Raw genomic sequence first — 22,252 nt, 5'->3', positions numbered from 1 at the left:
CCAGGCACCCTAATAGTGTAACATTTTCATACAAAATCTGTTACACTGTTTCCATATGCATGAACAACATTATTCTACTTGCAATGAGAAAAAGAGCAAGCATTAGATGTTAAATAGTACAAAGGAAATATTCAGACTTGGAGGTGGGCAAAAGTTAAGGCAGCGTGAGGGAGGCAACTTACAGTGAGTGAGAACATTTGCTTCCAAGAAACCCCGATACCTTGATTTTTTTCCTGCAGTTCAATTTGTGAGGTCTTGAAGTCAGGACCTGGAGAGTTTGCACTTAATACATTTCTCCTCTCCAGAAGCTCTTCCATTTCTTCCACTTGGGCCTTTAGCCTTCTATTTTCTCTTTCCAGTCCTTGTTTTTCTGTTTCAAGTATTTCCCTCTTGTCCCGCTCCAAGATATTTTCAGCTTGCAATCTCTCTAGCTAAATACAGAAAACACAAAGAAGCAACATGTAGCATTTGTAATTATCAAAAGGCAAGGCACCCAGCAAACAAGCTCCCACTAAGAAAGGTTCACAGACACATAGATTTATATAATTTTTAAAAAGAACACTGTATTTGTCTGAAAAGTTGTGAACAACACGAACATCCTAAGACCAGGCCATGCCCTAGATAAATGCAGTCTTCCTCTTGGTTCATGAGACTATTTCTATAATCGTACAGACCGTATTTGTCAAATAAGTATGTCAAATGAAAAACGATAATATTCTGGCGATCATCTCCACTTAAATGATGAACATTATCCATTGGGAAGGCACGAAATAATTTCTTGGATAATTTTGGTTGCATGGATATAGTTCATGTATTCATTCACTTATTATTTATTTACTCTACCTTTATTTATTTATTTACCATACCTTTCAAGTTCCACATATTATACTAGTCACTGAGGACAAAGACAAGCGAGTGAAACAAAATAGTATAATCCATAATTAAAGTACTATAAAATATAGTCAAGCACACATGAGTGAGTGGCTAACTGGATTTCCAGAGAATTGGAGGTTGACAACCATGGCCAGGGGGCCACATCTGACCCATCTCTTTTAGTATACCCCATGATAATAGTAGTTTTTCATTTTTTTTATAGTTGAAAACAATTAAAAAAGAATACTACTTCAGGCACACTGACATTATACAGAAGTCAAATTTCAGTGTCAAAAAAATAAAGTTGTATTGGAATGCAGTCATGTTCATTCATTGACATATTGCTTATGATTATTGTCACACTAACAATGGCAGAGTTGAACTGTTGAGACAGAGGCTGTATGACCAGCAAAGCCTAGATTATTTACTATCTGGCTCCTTAGGGACAAGGTCTGCTCATTTCCAATTCTGTCCCGTGATTCTCAACCACGGATGCACATGAGATTGCCTTAGGGAGATGTTGGTAATTACTCGTGAACAAGAACCCACCTCTAGGAGTTTTGATTTATTGAATTTAGGGTAATTTTAATGTCTCTCTCCCTTGGTCAGTTTTGTTGTTTTAATATTTTTCTATTTAGATTTTAAAGAGGCAATATCAAATGTGTTTATTTTATTCAGTTTCATTATGTTTAAATATTTGCTCGTTATTATAATGACATTAAATTATAATTGCCTGCTATGATTATTTTTTTTCTTGTTCTGGATGTTGTAAGTAGAAATGATTAGTAGCTTTTTTAGTTCTAAATTGTAATCCTGAGCTCTGAATTCTAATCTTGACTTCACCATGTATTCTGTGGGTAAATTCGGTCAGGCAACTTAATCTCCCCATGTGGACAATTTATTCTCTAATGTAACAGGGTCTGTGAGAAGTAAAATTAATTAAACTGACAGGAAAACACTTTGCATAGCAATGATCTACTTAGAGAAAAAACACTGTGGTCATATACTTTTGGGGAAATAATTATATACGTATTTCTCTCATAATTTGAGCATATGTATATCCAAATGTCAAAATAATTTTATGGCATACATCTGTATGGTGAAGCCACACTTCACAGTAGAAAAACAAGTAGAACCTAGTCCTGATTCTGTCACTTATCATTTTTTGGCTGATTCTGAATAAAACGTTTCCTCTTTTTTTTCCTTTTTTAAAAATAAAATTCGGATGAGAACACCAGACCCACCAAATCCGTGGAATTATAAGGGCTGAATGAAATCAGTTATTTGAAATGCCTTGCAAACTATGTAACATGATTAAAATGTGAGACATTTTTAAACTGTTAAGGATAGAAATTGGAAATTATTCATTTTTACATAGTTTTAAATGGCTTGATTGCAAAGTACTGATTAGTATTATAATATTATAAAGTATTTTTCATGACATTTTAAATTCTAAAAGAGAGATCAACTTAAGGAAAATGTTAGACTTCAAAAATATCTTTGGAAATGAATTTGCATTAAAAAATTTCTAAAACAACCTTTTTCATATACACATAATTATACCATTATTATAGAAAATAGTCTGTTCCCAAATCAAAGAGATGTTCTGGCTTCTAAAAAACAGGAAACAAAAATTACATTCTTGAGACTGGACCTTGTGTATCAACTAAATATCATAAACTAAGGGACCAAATTTTAGACGATGTGGTTAAACATGTGGAGTATCTATTGGGGGATTTAAGGTGAAAACAGTATTTCAAAATCCAATTACCAACATGACATTTCTTTAATTATTAAGGTTCATGCTTAAACTTTTTGACTATCATCATGTCACTTATGAGAATTAAATAATAAAGCTGTAAGAAAAAATCATTAACTTAGTGATGAAAATTAATTTTAGGGGCGCCTGAATGGCTCAGTTAGTTAAGCATCCAACTTCAGCTCAGGTCATGATCTCATGGTTTGTGGGTTCAAGCCTCCATGCTTACAGTGTAGAGCTTGGGATCCATACCTAAGATTCTCTCTCTCTCTCTCTCTCTCTCCGCCCCTCCCTGACTCATGCTTTCTCTCTCTCTCAAAGTAAATAAATAAAATTAAAAAAAAATTTTTTAAAGAAAAATTAATTTGGGGAAAAAAATATATATTTTGGCCAAGGGGATATATAATATGATGATATGTCAGGGCATTATAAAACTGTAGGCATTTAAAAGAAATTGATGAAGTCCATTTTATTACTAATAACAGGTAACAGATAGAACTAAGGTTTTAAAAAAGTAATAGATTGTTTGATTGAATAAACTCTAAATCTTTAAAAAAAATAAAGGAATGATTTTACCAGTCATAAAAACAAATCTTAAATAATCACGTCTGATTATTTGTTGTTTGCAGCCTATTAACACAGTGTGATTATATGATAAATTTATGTATACAAGACACAGCAAAAAAGTAAAGGTTATGTGGAAATTGGAACATCACAAATATTATAAGCAGTTTAAAATTTGTTTTAAACATTTCTTTATTTTTGACAGAGACAGAGTGTGAGCGGGAGAGCGGCAGAGAGAGAGGGAGACACAGAATCGGAAGCAGGCTCCAGGCTCTGAGCTGTCAACATAGAGCCCGATGCAGGGCTCAAACTCGCAGACTTCAAGATCATGACCTGAGCCAAAGTCGGATGTTTAAGCGACTGAGCCACCCAGGTGCCTGATATTATAAGCAGTTTTATTTCTGTTTTCATTTCACAAAATTTTTTCTTATCAAATTATTCTTTTCCAAGAATCATATGAAAATCTACCACATTAAAAGCCATTCAACTAAATGCAAGTTAAAAAGACAAAATAAACATCAGGTACCATTTTAAGCCCTCAGATTTATGGTAAGCAATTCCAAGAATCACCAAATTGAATGCAATTCCATTGATTTGCTTCTACTGATCAAGAGAACATCTTAAAATATTTTAATTCTAACTCTAAAATTCTATGAATTTTAACTAATCATGGGTACTATTGTTAAATTTCAGGTAATATGAAAAATTATTGAAAAAATGTTTTCTAAAAATTTTAAGGTAAAAATATATTCTCTTCAGAGTAATCAATAAAATATTTGTTGCTTTAATGATTTCCAATGTTATACATATTAAGCACCGAGAAAAATATATAAATACCCAACTGTTCAGGTGTTCAACAATTATTGAGTATCTTATGTAAGAGGCAATGAATATTCTAGTATTCTAATATACAAATAAATGTTCTAATATATTTAGAATATATAATATTCTAATATTCTAATATACAAATAAATAAATATTCTAGTATTCTAATATACAAATAAACACATAGGTATAAATTGGGTAGAGATTCATGGAGGAGGAAACAACCTGTGTTCTGAGAAAGGCCTGTGATAAATTAGGCAATCAGAGGTTATTTGAATGAATAGCATATAAGCTGAAATCTGAAGTTTAAGAAAGCAAAGAGTCAGAATCAAGGCAAGAGTGTTCCAATAGAGGAAGCAGGAAATAGGTTTGAGCATTATAAGAGGCAAGTGTTCAATCACGGTGTGGGGTAGAGTAGGATATAAAAGGAATCTGGACAAGCAGGCAGTGGTTCTTGAAAGTAAGTGTGAACACAACAATCATTTGAGTTGCTTGTGGAAAATGTAATATTGTGATTATCCTTAAAGATAGAATACGGGGTCATTTATAAACATTTACACCTACTCACTCGATATTCACCAATTATTAGTGCTTGACAATTTTGAGAAGACATCAAAGATCCCAACCAATGCAATAACTAGAATGTAGGTTTATGAAACCAGAGCTGTGCCATTTTGTTCATGAGCCTGGGACCTGACACAAGCTACGTAAGTGATCTATGAGGAGAAAGTACACAATGGTAGTCTCTAGGAAACAGCATTCCTATATTTCAGTCACAACAATTACACACAAAACAAAATTAAGAAAGCATCTTAGAAGAACCAGTCATTTAGCCTACAGTACGTAACACCAGGAGGATTTCTCAGCTTTACTCTCAAGTCATTTCTCAGCATAGTTCCACTGCATTTTGTGACAGGTGAACGCAGTGACGTAAAGACAAGACTTACGGCAAAATGACCTAGAGTTGGGTCCCAATTCTCTTAATCTTGAAAGCCTCCATTTTTCATTTATAAAATGTAGAAAATACTTCCTAGAGCCTAGTCTTATGAGGCAGAAATTCTATTATTTAGGGGAAATATTTATTCCAAACTCAAATATTCCATGTGATAAATTTGTTTTCTAAAGAATAAAACATAGCAATGGCCAAATCAAATAAGGACGGATGAAAATAGTCTATTTATTTTTCCTATTTTATCAAGATGATGATCATTTTGTAAATGGACCTTGTCAACTGAGGAAAGCCCCAACAGAGAGCACTGTGTGACATTCTGTAGGCCAGTGAGGAGTCACCTGCAACCGATGTGGATATGCCAATACTATATTTGCAGATATTCAGAATTTTCATTTCAGCCAAGTCAGCCATAAAATCGGACTACAAACTATGATTTTTGGAAGTTAAAGGTAAAAGGCAGGAAGCTTGCTATTTCCTAGCAGTAAGATGATTACTCTTTTACTGAGGGTAATATATATTCTTGGTAAAGAACCATATAGGCTCTTATCCTTCCAATAATCCTGTAAGTTTGTACTTGCTACCACGAGGAAACTGGGGTCCTTAGAGTAGAAGTAATTCTCAAGGTAGGCAGAGAGCCAGGTCTATGGTTCACCGAGAGGTCCTCTCTGATTCCAGTCCTGAACTCATTCTGCCCATACCACGCTAACAGCTGCTAATGTATGTATATATCTGCAAGCAGTAACAACCAACACGTTTTGAATCCATTGTACTATGCTACAGCAAAAGAATGTTTTCTTTTGATATATTTTGGGGTTTTGATGCTTGCTTCGTCTTTATCAGCAAATTAATTCAGAGGGAAAGCAATTCTGTGGAAAGACTGGCAACTCAAAGCTAATGCACTGTGCATATTACTGATGTCAGCCTGCCCTGAGTCTTTTAACATTCTTTCTCTAACCAAGACTTAGAATCAAAAAAAGAAAAGAAAAGAAAAGAATTGCGTAAACTCTCTGCTAAATAAAAATCTACTTCCCACTTGTCCACAGTTAAATACAGCTCAGTTGACAGCTCACACCCTCTTCTACCAAAAGTCAAGAGAATAATAAATGATTTTAGTAACGGGTAATGTCACATGGATTTTACTTACTTTAATTTCATTTTAAATCTTAGGAAAATTTCTAAAAGCAAGGAGCCCCAGAAGTAATTTGAAATAAAATGTGTGCCAAAGTTACATAGAAGAAGAGGGATCCTCATGCAAAAGAATTAATCTAGATACAGACACTATACCCTTAACAAAAATTAACTCAAAATGTATTATAATGAGAGTTTAAAACACAAAACTGTAACAATTCATAGAAGATATGTAGCACAGGAGAAAATTTAGATGACTATGGATTTGGAGATGGCTTTTTAGATACATAGCCGTAGGTACGATCCATGAAAGAAATAATTTGATAAACTAGATCATTAAAATTAAAAATGGCTGCTCTGTGAAAAACAATGTCAAGAGAAGGGGAAGACAAACCACAGGTTGAAAGAAAATATTTGCAAAAGGCATATATGATAAAGGACTGTCATCCTAAATGCACAAAGAATTCTTTAAATTCAACAGTAGAAAACAAACCACCCAATTGAAAATAGGCTGATGATGTATAAATAATAGACATCTTACCAAGAAGATATACAGATGTCAAATGAACATATGAAAAGATGCTCCACATCATACATCATCAGGAAAATGCAAATTAAAACAATGGGATACCAATACACAACTATTAGAATGATGCAAATCCAGAACACTGACAACACCAAATGCTGGCAAGAACATGGAACCACAGCAACTTTTCATACTTTGCTAGTGGGAAAGCAAAAGAATATGGCCACTTGGAAAGGAAGTTTGGAGGTTTCTTACAAAACTAAACATTCTTATCATATTATCCAGTGATCGTGATCCTTGGTATTTACCCAAAGGAGCTGAAAACTTATGTCCACACAAAAATACACACACACACACACACACACACACACACACACACACATCGACACAAGGATGTTTATAGCAGCTCATCACTGCCAAAACTTGAAGCAACCAAGATGCCCTTCAGGAGGCACAAATGGATACACTGAGATATGTCCAGACAGTGGAATATTATGAAGCTGAAAAAAGAAGTGAGCTATCAAACCATGAAAAGACATGAAGGAATCTTTTTTTTTTATTTTTTTTTCAACGTTTTTATTTATTTTTGGGACAGAGAGAGACCGAGCATGAACGGGGGAGGGGCAGAGAGAGAGAGGGAGACACAGAATCGGAAACAGGCTCCAGGCTCCGAGCCATCAGCCCAGAGCCTGATGCGGGGCTTGAACTCACGGACCGCGAGATCGTGACCTGGCTGAAGTCGGACGCTTAACCGACTGCGCCACCCAGGCACCCCTAGACATGAAGGAATCTTAAATGCATATTACTACAAAGCCAATCTGAAAAGACTTCATACTGTATGATTCCAACTATATGGCATTCTGGAAAAGGCAACATTATGAGAGACACGGAAATATATTAGTGCTTTTCAGAAGTTGCAGGGGATTAAAGGAGAGGCTGAAGATAGGGGAGAATAAGTAGGTGAAGCTCAGGAATTTTAGGGCAGTGAAAGTACTGTGCATGATACCACAATGATGGATACGTTAGGTTTGTCCATATCTGTATAATGTCCAACACCAATACTGAACCTTAATGTAAACTGTGGACTTTGGGTGATAATGATGTGTCAGGGTAGGTTCATCGGTTGTTACAATGTGCCACTCTGGGAGGGATCTGATAGTGGGGAAGGCTATGCATGTGCAGGGGTGGGACGCATAAATCTCTACACTTTCCCCTTTCCCCTTAATTTTGTGGTGAATCTAAAACTTCTATTAAAAAATAAAATAAAAAGCTTTTTTTTAAAAAGAGATATTTTTGTATTTTGAATATTTACCCTTTACCAGATATATGTTCTGCAAATATGTCTCACTAATCTTTGGCTTGTGTTTTAATTATCTTACTAGTGTCTTTCATAGCAAAAGTTATAAATTTTGATAAAGTACAAACGAACATTTTTTTCAAAAAAAAAAAAGAGGAAAGCCAGAGAAAAGGGAGCCCTCATGCACTGTTTGTGGGAACACAAACTGGTGTAGACATTGTGGGAAATAGTAAAGAGACTCCTCAAAAAATTAAAAACAGGATTACCATGTGATCCAGTCATGGGTACCATTACTGGGTATTTACCCAAAGGAAAGAAAAATACTAACTTGAAAAGATATATGCATCTCTATGTTTATTGGGGCATTATTTACAAGACCTAAGACATAAAAGCAGCCCAACTGTCCAGCAACTAATAAATAAGATGTAGTGTTTATGTACATGTATATGTATATGTATATGTATATACATACATTTATATATATATACATATATATACATGAATACATACACATATATATATGAATATTACTCAGCAATAAAAATGACTGAGATGTTGATATTTGCAACAACATGGATGGACCTAGAGGGTATTATGCTAAGTAAAATAAAGACAAAGAAAGACAAATATCATACGATTTCACTCATATGTGGAACTTATGAACCAAAACAAATGAAATAACAAAGAAAAAAGAGACAAAAAATTACAGGCTCTTAAATATAGAGGACAAATTGGCGGTTGCCAGAGGGGAGGTGGGTTGGGGGATGGGTGAAACAGATTAAGGGGATAAAAGAACATTTATCATGATGAGCACTGAGTAATTTATAGAATTGTCAAATCATAGTCTATACCTGATACTAGTTAGACAATATATGTTAATTATACTTCAATAAAATGGAGGCCAAAATACATACTTTTGATTGAACGTGAATCAAAAGCAATGCAAGAAAATTACAAAAAAACAGTGTTTCTATGTATAAATAAGTCTATACATATTAGAATGACAAGAGAAATACATTTATAAAGACTTGCTTATACCCTGGCAGAGAAAACTTACGGATTTCACAAAGAAAAACTCAAAATGGGTATTTTGGACCCCTGGTTTTACAACAATGGTGTGGCAGTCTAAAAAATTCTTACTGATGTTACAAAATTTCATACACAAATATTTTCTCCATTTCAATGTACAATCATCGAACAATGATGTAGGTCATATAATAATCATCTATTCATATCCTAGTAATTGTCAGGATTTTAAAATGCGAATAAACACGCTGTTATTACGTCAAGCATAGAAAACTGTTTATGAACGTGTCCTACAACAACCAGAGAAAAGCGATAACCTAAACACAAAACAGTGTAAAGATGCTTTTGTGCACCTCTCCTGCCAAGCTCTGATATGCTGCAGTGGATTTCTCATAAACTTGATCAGGCATGAATTTCACAGAAGCAGTGCTTCCAGAACTTGAGAAGTGAAACACAATAGAGTTTTAAAGATACGGGTTTTGTTCCAATGAGAACAGGACCAGAGGTTTAGGTAAGGTAGGTCTAATGGACCTTAATTTTGCCATGGGCTAACTACACTCTCCAGTAGTACTGAGTACTAAGGAAAGCTATGGTAACACAGTTCTTAGCAAGATCTGTGGTAGGAAAATAAGTACATTATAAGAAAGATGAAATTAAGCAAGCTATGAAAGGTAGACCTTCCTTATTTCCAAAATCTCTCCTAAAACTAAATTTAAAAGTAGACAAACTCTCTTGGCCCCAGAGTTAACAAACAGGTTGTCTCGGAGATTTTGATAGCTCACAGTATCATTTGACCTAGAAGGTATATTGACTAACTGCACGTACTCTGATGGTTCAGATAAAATAGAAAGATAACTTTAATTATTAACACTGAGCTGTAAAGGAGAAAAAAAGTGCATATATGATTTACAGAAGAAAATAATAGAAAAGGACAATGAATTAAAAATGAAATAGTGGCAAGGACTTACGAGCTTCCCCTAAATCACTACTTTACATCAAGAATGACTTAGTAGAACACGTTTATGTTTCAGATATGCTGCTTTTTAGTATCTGATTTGGGGGGAAATTGCACAAAAGAGATACATTGATGAATTCTTTTTTTTTAAAAGATACGTTGATGAATTCTTTAAAAAATACATAAGAATAAAACATAGTTTGTCTTAAGCCAGAATTACACAATCTTTATTTTTTTACATTAAAATGAGATCATTCATTCAAAAGATTAATATTATAATGAGGCGAGTTAATTCCTTCCATTCATCTTTAGTCTAAAGTCAGCACTTTTTACCAGCTCCCTATTCACAACTGGTTTGCAATGACAAATCTGTTGATAGATCAACTGTCCATACGTGTGTGGCTCTGATTCTCGTCTCTTACTCTATTTCTTTGGTCTACCAATCATTGCACAAATACTACTCTATTTATTATATGTATTATATACACAATATACATATAAATATAAATTTTTGCTGGTGTATACATATTTAATTGATCTTATACCCAGCAGTATCCCTAAACTCTTGTGAATTATATTTTGTAGGTTACTTTCTATTTTCCAAATAGATAATTATGTCATCTGTAATCATTACAATTTTGTATCTTGCCAATTCTTATTATTTTATTTATTTTTCTTTTTTTGTTGAACTGTCTGGCATCTGAAGTAGAATCTTGAATCAAGAAAGGGATAGCACGCTCTGATACTCCATCTTTAAATAAAGAATTTGCTCTAAAATTTTGCTACTCTATCAAGTTTTAAAAGTCCTCTTGATTCCTAGTGTGCTAAAATATTTTTCTGTACAATAATGAAATAAGTTGTAGCAACTGTTTTTATTTTTTTATGTAATCTTTGAGATAACCACATAATTTTTTTCTTTTACTCTGTTTAATGTGCTGATTTATATGACAAATTACCCAACGTTACAATATATCTTCCGTTTCTGTGACAAATCAACCGTTTTTATTTACTATGAGATTAAGACTCCTTCTACTTGGTTAATATTATTGCCTCTACATATACATGTGAGAATGATTGTACTTTTCCTGTCTTATACTTGCCTAGGTGGAACATTAGGATTAAACACAGTAGAAAAAGTTGGAAATTTTTTCCTCTTTTTCTCTTCTAGAATATGTTCTATAAAATTGGAATAATTGGGATGCCTGGGTGGTTCACTCAGTGAAGTGTCTGACTTTGGCTCAGGTCATGATCTTGCGGTTCATGAGTTTGAGCCCCGCATCAGGCTCTGTGCTGACAGCTCAGAGCCTGAAGCCTCCTTTGGATTCTGGGTCTCTCTCTCTCTCTCTCTCTCTGCCCTTCTGCCACTCATACTCTGTCTTTCTCTCTCAAAACTAAATAAAAACATTAAAAACATTAAAAAAAATTGGAATTATTTACTTTGAATGGTACAATGTAACCATAAAGCATTCTGATACTGGAGTTTTATTGTAGGAAGAGTTTTAATTTATTAATTTTAATTTACTTTATATAATGTTATAAATAAATTCAGGCTTTCTATTTATATAAGAGTCATAGTGGGTAAGCTATATTTTTCCAATCAATAATTTATTTCATGTAAGATTTTATTTTTATTAGCACTGTCCCTTCATAGTGTTTCCTTATCTTTGTAAATCTCTGCTCTATCTAAGGCTGTGTCCCTTTTTAATTACTAGCTTTTTCTAATTATAGATCTTGATTAATTTTACTTGAATTTCATTTCAGTTTATTTCTTTTTTCTTTTTTTTTAATGAAGAACCAACTTCTGGTTTTGTTGACTGTAATACACTTTTTAAATATATTATTAATTCCTAATATTGTCTTTTCCTTTCTTTCTACAGCCATTGTTATTTTTTTCTATTAGAATATTAGCTCCTTAATTTTTTGTCGTTGTTATTTTTTTATTCCAGGTACTCCAAGAAGCAGCTATACAATGGGATTAAAAATGCAATGACTTTATTAGGAGGAATGCATCGGAGAGAAAATGAGAAGGGAGTCAGGAGAGGCAGGGGGCAGCTGGATTGCAATCAGGGCTGACTTTGAGTCAGGGGGAGAGAGGGAAGAAAAGACAGTTGGGTGGAATCATCTTAGATGTCATTGCAGTCCAAAGAGAGTTAGGTGAGGTCACAGAGGAGCTGTTAGCGAGAAGGTCACATCTCCCAGAAACAAGGAGGCTGCCCTCTGTTGGGAGTAGCCTGTGGGAAGCATGATCTTATTGCCTGGATTTCAGAGTACAGCAGTTAGAATTCTGGGTTAATTACACTCCCTGTAATTGAGATCTGAGAGTCACCATCCCATGGTGCACATAACCGTTTCCTAATATAGTCACTAATGTTATAAATATCCCTGAATTTTGCAGAATCCCTCAAGAATTCAGTGTTTTATCTTTCAATCTTATATCCCATTAAATGTATTTCTTTGACCTATAAGTTATTTAGATGTCTGTTTTCCAATACCCAAATAAACAAGTTTATTGAAGTTATTTTCTATAATCAATGCCATAACAAATGACCATTCATGGTCAAAAAATAGTATCTTTTGGGAATTACACAGCTTAGAACATGACCACAGACTAAGTCCCCATCTTTCCACACAGCCTCCAAAAGTCAACAAGAAGAAATAAAATCACTCATTCTGCAAATATAATTGAGACTTATTTTATTGTTTTTTAAGTTTTTTTAATGCTTATTTTTGAGAGAGAGAGAGACAGAGACAGAGACAGAGACAGAACACGAGTGGTGGAGGGGGAAGAGAGAGAGAGAGGGTGACACAGAATCCGAAGTGGGATCCAGGCTCTGAGCTGTCAGCACAGAGCCCAACGCAGGGCTTGAACTCACAAACTGCGAGACCATGACCTGAGCTGAAGTTGGACACTTAACCTACTGAGCCACCCAGGTGCCCCAGAGACTTATTTTATTGTTTTAAAGTTGGTTTATTTCGAGAGAGAGTGTGCATGAGCAGGAGAGGGGCAGAGAGAGAGGGAGAGAGAGAGGGAGAGAGAGAGAGAATCGCAAGCTGGCAGAACAGAGATGCAAATTGGTGCAGCCACTCTGGAAAAGAGTCTGGAGGTTCCTCAAAAAATTAAAAATAGACCTACCCTATGACCCAGCAATGGCACTGCTAGGAATTTACCCAAGGGATACAGGAGTACTGATGCACAGGGGCACTTGTACCCCAATGTTTATAGCAGCACTCTCAACAATAGCCAAATTGTGGAAAGAGGCTAAATTTCCATCAACTGATGAATGGATAAAGAAATTGTGGTTTATATACACAATGGAGTACTACGTGGCAATGAGAAAGAATGAAATATGGCCCTTTGTAGCAACGTGCATGGAACTGGAGAGTGTGATGCTAAGTGAAATAAGCCATACAGAGAAAGACAGATACCATATATTTTCACTCTTATGTGGATCCTGAGAAACTTAACAGAAACCCATGGGGGAGGGGAAGGAAAAAAAAAAAAGAGGTTAGAGTGGGAGAGAGCCAAAGCATAAGAGACTCTTAAAAACTAAGAACAAACTGAGGGTTGATGGGAGGTGGGAGGGAGGGGAGGGTGGGTGATGGGTATTGAGGAGGGCACCTTTTGGGATGAGCACTGGGTGTTGTATGGAAACCAATCTGACAATAAATTTCAAATATTGAAAAAAATAAAAAAATAAAAATAAATTAAAAAAAATAAATAAAATTTTTTAAAGCCTTAAAAAAAAAAAAAACAACAGAGCTCAATCAGGGGCTCAATTTCATGAGATCATGACCTGAGCTGAAATCGAGAGTTGGATGCTTAACTGACTGAGCCACCCAGGCGCCCTGAGACTTAGTTTTTTAGAAACCCCGATTCACATGTAAGAGTTACAATATATATCCAGGAGCTGCAGAGTCCTCTCCAGAGACCATGCAGGAGCAAAATCGGATGGAATTGGGCATTAGATGGAACCCCAGCTAGGGTGGACCGCTGCAGGGGAAGTCACATCACCCTCCACCAGGAAACACTGAGAGTAAACCTCAAACCGAGAGGACCAGAAAATCCTCTACTAGAAGGAATGTAAGAAAGGAGCTTAGAAAGTACAAAGGATAATAGCTGTCAGTCTTGAGGCGGTACCAGTTATGGGGGAGATATATCCTAGAAGGCAAGAGTGTCATTTGGGTATTTCCAGGTAAAGAAAAATTGGAAAGTAAGAAGTTGCTCTTAAGGGTCCTATCAAAGAATAAGAATACAGATTAATCTGCATCCCTCTACCCAAAAGCTTAAACAAAAAACCCAGTCCTTTGTGTGTCAACAAAGGGGAGCACTCTAGAACTAGGAAATTAAGTACACAACCCACCCTCTTCATTATTCCACCTTCTCCCGCAGAAATACTTGTCATTGTTGCTTGTCTAGGAAAACCCTACCCCCTTCATCACAACAAACAAAAAGAAATTCAATATCCACACAAAACTACTAAAAGTAGAAAATAAAATAAAGATCAAAACTTTTCAACTGCTAAAAAACAAATAATCCAATTAAAAAATGCATAGAAGGGCATAAACAGACCTTTCTCCAAAGAAGACAGGCAGACGGCCAACCGACACGACAAGATGCTCAACAACACTCATCATCAGGGAAATGCAAATCAAAACCACAATGAGGCATCACTTCACACCTGTCAGAATGTCTAACATTAACAAGACAAGAAGTAACAAGTGTTGGTGAGGATGCGGAGAAAAGGGAACCTGGTGCATTGTTGGTGGGAGTGCAAACTGGTGCAGCCATTCCAGAGAAATGGAGTTTCCTCAAAAAGTTAAAAACAGAATTACTATTATTATGGCCCAGGAATTCCACTCTGGAGTTACTGACCCAAAGAATACGAAAACAGTAATTCAAAAGGATATATGCAGTACTGTGGTTTTTCCAGCATTGTTTATAATAGCCAAATTATGGAAGCAGCCCAAGTGTCCATCAATAGATGAATGGATAAAGAAGGGAGGTATATACACACACAATGGAATGTTACTCAGTCATAAAAAAGAGCCGGATGTTGCTATTTGCAACAACATAGATAGGAAAAAATACTTTCAACTGCTGAAAATACTCCTCGTGAAACTATCACAGGACAAAGGAAAACTATAGTACCACACTCCAACATAAATTCTATGAAAGCAAAAAGAGAAAAAAGTGTAAACCATAATATTGGATACAAGTGAACTAACAGAGTGTATTTCATATTGATTACATAACCCGGAATATAGTTTTTCAAGTGATTTTTAACACAAAACTCTCATTTAATATCCAATGGGATATATTCTGAGAACAGTTAGGGCTGCACAGAAATCTTTAATTCCACTTAAGAGGACTATTATGGGTAATAACATTGATGTTGTGAATTTGTAACGATTTTATGCATGTTTTTAAAAATTTTTTATGCTTATTTAGTTTTGAGACAGAGAGAAACAGAACATGAGTGGGGTAGGGGCAGAGCAAGAGGGAGACAGAATCTGAAGCAAGTTCTAGGCTCTGAGCTGTCAGCATGGAGCCTGAGGTGGGGCTCAAACCCACCAACTGTGAGATCATGACCTGAGCGGAAGTCGGACGCTTAATCAACTGAGCCACCCAGGCGCCCCTTATGTATGTTTTAAGACAAAACAAATAACTTTATATATCAACATTATTGGGAAAGAAACAAAGTTTTAAAAAGAAAAGACATAACAAAAAAATTAAGAAATGAGACATTCACGTTGGAAAGTGGTTTGGTAATTTTCTAAAAGCTTAAGTTTTTACCTATACTATCTATCAACCAGCAATTCCACTCCTAGGGATATAAATTCCACTCCCAAGATTAATAAAAACATGACCATAAAATGTAAATAAATTAAAATATATTCAAAGTTGTATTCTTTACAATCAAAATCTTAAAAAACATGTTCAGCCACAGGAGGAGGGATAAACAACTTTCGGTGTATTCATACAATGGAGTATTATTATATTGTTAGTAAGTAAAAAGGAACAAACTGTTGATACACGAAACACCACATATGACACCAAATATGATATAATAAGCAAAAGAAGGCTGGTGCCATCAAGTATTATTAGGCATGTTTCCCTTTATATGAAGTGCTGCCCAATGGGCAAAATGTGTGGTACCTCTAAGGTGGGAAATTGACTGGGAAGGGGCGTTAGTAAACTGGAGAACTTTACAGGGTGGCAGAAATATTCCATATCTTGCAAAGAGTGTGCTTTTTACAAATGCTTACATATTTCATGATGCACTGACCAGTACCACTCAATATCTGTTCTTTAAATTGTGTGTAAATTATACCTCAGCAGAAAAGGTCAGCAATAAATACTTAATGCTAAATTTAAATGAAAATTTTGAAATATGAATGTGACTTCAGTTTTCTGTCTACAGAAAGGACGTGTCTACAGAAATATACTGCAAGGGAAATTAACATGTTCAGCACCCAAATCTTTCCAGTAAGATAAACCATAGCACATTGAGAAATCCTTGCCTCTAGATCTGAAGCTAGCTGGAAAGTACAAGATGAACCCAGAACATAATTGTGTCTGAAAACAGTTAATCACTCGGCGATTAATGGGAAAATGTCATAAGGACACTAGTTCCAGCTTCAAAGGACTCCTACTGGCTAAATTTGGGGGCAATTTGAACATCAAATGTGAAATCAATATTAACATATAATACATCGAATAAAAATAAATTCATAACTCTATAATACAACCCAAAGATAGAAAAAGAGACAAAGAGAAGACTTTTTAAAAACTTTTTTTTTCTTTGTTGCAAAAGGATGCCAGCTAATAAATGTAGAGGGAGGGTGGAGTTAGAACTCTGGAAACTATGAATTATAACAATTATAACCAGTTCAGATAAAAACAATCAACGGGTGCCAAAATCCTTAGAGAAAAGATATTTAGAGAACAGGGTAATTTTAGGATATCAGACAATTTTCTGAAAGATCATTCACTAATTTCAAAATGAGTATCATATTGGAGAAAGCTATAAATCCACACCCTAATTAAGCAATCATGTTCAGCATCACTAACAGCAGAACAACATTGCATTATGTTTCTCTTTATGTGATTCATAAGAAATATGTATATAATGTACATGGTACTCTTGCTAAAAAATGTTTAGTCTGACTGTAACTAGCCTGTAAATCAGTGGCTCCCAGCCAGCGTGGTTTTACCCAGAGGGGACATTTAGTAAAGTCTGAAGACATTTTTGGTCATTACACCTGGAGAGATGTTACTAGCGTTTGGTGGACAGAAGCCAGGGATACTGCGAAATGTCCTACAACACAAAGAACAACACCTCACAGCATGTCAACGGTGCTGAGGTTGAGAAATCCTGCTCTAGACCTACTTTCCTCTTTACCGGTAATTCAGGACATAGAAGAATAACCAATACTATTAGCAAACAATTAGACAACTCCAGAATGTGGTGTATTCTGCCACCGGACTAATCTGATTTTTTAAAATAGTAATGTATGAGGAAATAGTGGGAGAAGCAGTTCTAGAGTAAAAGGGTGATTAAATAAGATAACACCTATGCATTAATAAACTCAACTGCATTAAGACAAGTGGATCAAAAAGACATTCCTGAATAGAGGGAATTTAAATATGAACCAGATCTTGATTATATTACAGCTAATAACTTCTTAGGATTGATAATTGTGGTTATGTAGGAAAATGCCCTTACTCTAAGATGATACATGCTAAAGAATTTGAGAAAAGTATTATTTTATTTTATTTTTTTACTTATTTATTTCAGAGAGAGATAGCGTGAGTGGGGGAGGAGTAGAGAGAGACGGAGAGAAAGAGGATCTCAAGCAAGCTCCATGTTGCCAGAAGAGAGCCTGACACAGGGCTCAAAGTCACGAAACCGTGAGATCACAATCTGAGCTGAAACCAGGTCAGACGCTTAACCGACTGAGCCACCCAGGTGCCCCTTGAAAAAAGTATTATGATGAATACAACTTGTGTCCAAGAGGTACATTAATTACAGAGATTAATCTTAAAAGATAACAGATAATGTTAAATTTAAAAATTAATAAGCAGAATGAGGCATATGATAATATCACTTATAACAGTTTAAAATGTACATTTTCAAGAATATATATAAAGAATAGATACATATTGCAATAGTTGCCTATGTGGGGAATGCATGCAAGAGAGGGATACATAGACAATAAAAAATGAATGAATGAATGAATGAATGAATGAATACAAAGAAGACAGGGACTTTGCAGAGACCCATAGTGACAACGTTCCATAACTAAGGCATATAGCATAGTAAAAGTCTCTGCCTCAGAGTAGCAAAATGAATCCACATATCAAAATATAAATATTAGTGTATACATGAGGGTCAAAATATAATTCAAAGAGATAATTGTATTTTTTAAAAAAGAAACATATTATGGTTGACTCCAGTGAAGAAATCAAAAAGGAGAGAGAGAATGAAAAAATATATATTTTCTGGAAAGACTCAAATGAAGACAACTGTACTAATAGTGGCCCTGAAATACAGACCTTCTGGATGTGATTCTGGTACTTGAATGAATGGATCCCCCCACCCCTGGTGGTACTGGATACAAACTATGATTCTCACCTGTGATCTAGGATAACATTGAGGGGAAGCATAGAGTTGAAGGAGAAACACCTTATGTAGTCGCTTAACAGTTAAATGATATAGAAGCAATGGTAATGATATGGATTTTGGATGTGGCCAGATTTTATTAAATGACTTGGAAGCCATAAAGAAAATAGCTGACAGGCTCGGGTCAGCCAATTTTCAAATCACAGAATGTTATTAAAGCCAGAAGTTGTTCCTGACTGTGTTTAAAGAAGCTCTTATCTCCTGAATCCAGCAGGCAGACTGAGTGTCTCCAGTCCCAGGAATTAATCTTATGTGGAAGAGCTTCTCAGGAGACAAAACAGTCTTGACAGTTCTCCAGAGGGCCCCGGGAAGGAAGCAGTGGGACCTTGGAACCTAGAAAGAGCTTATTTGAGTGGATGCACTTGAACACCTTGAAGCAATATCCTGTCCCAGTGGGACTGCAGAAACGAGTTCCTCAAACACCATGTAGACACAATCCACCTGCATGGCCCTGGGAAACAGCAGACAAATGGTGGGTGATGATGGACAGCCAAATGTCATCAAGTGGTAACCCAATCTCACGTTCTCTTTCTGGATGTCGTATCCTTGCCGGACCTCAAATGACCTTGATGTTCTTCAGAACATCTCATTGGTCCATGATATTGAAGACATCATACTAATTACATATGATGAACAAGAAGTGGGAAGTGCTCTGGGTGCCCCAATAGCTCACAGGCATGTCAGAGAGTAGGAAGTTCATTCACACAGATTAAGGATCCTACCACTCCAATAAAATGTTTAGGGACCCAGTTTTCTGGAGCATGCTGAATCATCACCTCTAAGGTGAGGAACAAGTTAACAGCACTAAGAAAGAGGCAGAATGGTTGGCCTTGGAGACTGGAGATGCCGCACTTGGAAATAAGGTTTTGACCCATTTACGGAGTAACTTAAAGCATGGCATTTTTGAGTGGGGCCTAGAGCAAGGGAGGGAGCATCAGGTCCAAGCTGTTGCATTAAAATATGTCACAGATAAGAATGTATTGTGGAGTCTTTGACAGACCCCCAAAGAGGAGTCACAGAACAGACCCTGAGGGTTCTCAAACAAGGCAATGCCATCTCCAGAAGTGAACTACTTTTTATTGGAAAACTAGCTCCTCATCTGCTAAAACCAGTTCCTAGTAGAGAATGAGTCCTGACCATGGGACAATAAGTGACTCTGTGGCTGGAGCTGCCCATCATGGTCTGGATATTAGCTCATCCATGAAACTATAAAATCAGGGAGACTTAATAGCAATTCTTCTTTTAAGGGAAAGAAAGACTTAATAGCAATTCTTCTTTTAATGACCTGAGGATCAGGCCCAACAGGTGCAGAGGACAAAGTAATTTACACATACAGATGGACCAAACCCTCAAGGTACCTATCCATATGACATGGATGCGTCTCTCTTAGTTCACACATATGAGTCCACGGGCAATATCTTTCAATGAGCTAATGTAGAAGGGCGAAAACAAGAGGGATGACCCATGAGAGGGTCATCTTGATAGGTTAGCACGAGATAAAAAAGGAAGCTACTTTACTACAAACCTACTCAGTGGTGGCTCTAAAGGACAACGATGAGGAAAAATCCTTCCAGTATTTGGAGAAATACACTTGTCATCAATGTGGGTTGAAGGGACAAGTGACCGAAGGTAAGTATATATACAACTGACTGGAAAGCGGTGAACCACTGGCCTCTTGGCTAGGGGCCTTGACAAAGCAAAACTGAAACACTAAAGATAAAGAGGTCTGTACAAGAGGCATAGGGATGGACAGATGGTTTTGGACATAAAAGGTGTGGCTTTTTTTTTTTTTGATTCCCATATCACATCTGCCAGATTTTCCACCACAGAAGAGGCATTTTAGCAACCAGGTGGGAAAGATGTTGGCATCCGGTCAACATGAGTCATATTTAGTCCTCCACCAGACTGGTGCTTGAATAACAGGTGAGTTGCCATAATATCAGGGTTGCAGGTTATGCCTGGGTCCAATGGAATGGGCTTCCTCCCAGCAGAGCTGATCTAGCTATTCACCTGCTGGATGCCTGATCTGGGAGGCTCAACTGACAGCCACTTAGGGACAATAGACCAGACCCTTTCTGTAGGAGGCAATGTATAGTTGTCACGTAAATTGACAAGTACTCTTGTTTGTCTTTTCTCTTGTCTCAGCCAGCAGAATGATCTACAACCTTACACAGAAACTGGTTTACCAACATCAATTCCTATGAAACATCACCTGAAAGCTCGGGCACATTTAACAGCAAAGGAAATAAAAAATGGGTGCATTACCAAGACCGGTCCTCCAAATATCAATCACAAGTCAACAGAAAGCCTGAGAAAGTAGGAATGGTTTAGAAAATGACATCTATGTTTTCCATCTTAAGGGAGATACTCTACAAGGTAGGACACTGTCCCCTATTTGTGGCAGATAGTGTAGGCCAATGGCCAATGTATGAGGCTGTGTCCTAGTACATTGAATATATACGCCCAGGAACCAATGTATGAAAGTAGGATTGGTTTTTGTCACCTTTATTCCTTGTGTGTCACCATTATTCTCAATGTTTGTAGAATTTTATTTATTCTCTGACAGGGAAAGATTAAACATCTATGTAAAACATGCTTTTCATGGTGCACTATAAATATATTATGATTTTGAGATGTTTCAATGTTTTTAGTCACTTGATAAGGTTATAAGTTTAAGAGTCTTGACAAAATATTGTTTTGAGTTTTGGTACCAAGATTAGAGGTGTGTGTTAGTGTAGTTTTATATCTGTAGTTTAAGTTTTCTCTTTTAGAAAAGAAAGGATATTTCTCAAGTGTGAGTCAGTTAAAAAATCAATTACTCAAATATGTCAGTGAGCCAAAGTCCAACACGAACATTTGTCCAAATTCAAAAACAAATGTCAATGAGTATGGATCGATTACGTGAGAATCTTCAACTCACCTGACCTTTTACTGAAAAATTCTTAGACATTTATGGTCGAGGAAAGATCTTCCCAACAGATTTGATAAAGGTCAAAGTATAGACTTGAGTATTATTTGAAATTTGGTTTCCAATAATTATTTCTGACCAGAATTCAAAATCACTTGTAAGGAAAATTTTAAATGGCTCGTATCTAGAACTAAGTAGGTTTTTTTGTGTGTTTTGTTTTTTTAGTTTTTAGTTTCTTAATGTACTTGGTTTTATCTCACCTCCAGCCATACTCTTCTACATCTCCTCACCTCCACAAAATAAAATAGAAGAAAGAAAGAAATACCTCCTCCCTCTCCCTTCAGGGGTAGTCAAAGTATCCGATTTAAGGAGTTTTGAATGACAATGGTTTCTACTTAACTTGGACTAATGGATATAACTTACAAGAGGATAAACCTTAGGGGAGACCAGAATTTGTCTCAGAAGAAGAGAAAATGCAGAACAAATATGGAAAATTTTAAAGAATCAGACCTAAAAAAAAAAGAAAAGGTCAGGATTGTAGGATCACCTTACAAAAGTCAGTGATAATGAATATTATTTCCCATTTTATTTCTCTGTGCTACAGGACATGAATTTACAGTGTCTGAGTATTAATAATTGTCTTATTTATTTACATTCTTACCCAAGTGGTTCAGATTCAAATTCTCTAAAGTGTGGCAATGTAAATAAAGCCTGCCTTTGTATTGCACATAATCATTTCCTTTTTAAGGATGCTT

The 22,252-nt window shown here is 35.9% G+C and overlaps 1 protein-coding gene across 11 annotated transcripts in view; it reads right to left on the bottom strand.

The window, feature by feature from the left end:
- Nucleotides 1-22,252, bottom strand: part of CCDC102B (coiled-coil domain containing 102B) — a 305,511-nt gene that overhangs the window by 115,677 nt on the left and 167,582 nt on the right. For all 11 annotated transcript variants that reach the window (XM_047828878.1, XM_047828886.1, XM_047828877.1 and 8 more), the window contains one exon: nt 221-431. In XM_047828878.1, coding sequence (XP_047684834.1) covers nt 221-431 — 211 coding nt within the window. The remainder of the gene's footprint in view (nt 1-220; nt 432-22,252) is intronic.

Source organism: Prionailurus viverrinus, chromosome D3 (assembly GCF_022837055.1).
Source record: "Prionailurus viverrinus isolate Anna chromosome D3, UM_Priviv_1.0, whole genome shotgun sequence".
NCBI classification, from domain to species: Eukaryota; Metazoa; Chordata; class Mammalia; order Carnivora; family Felidae; genus Prionailurus; species Prionailurus viverrinus.
This window is presented reverse-complemented; position numbering and strand designations above follow the sequence as displayed.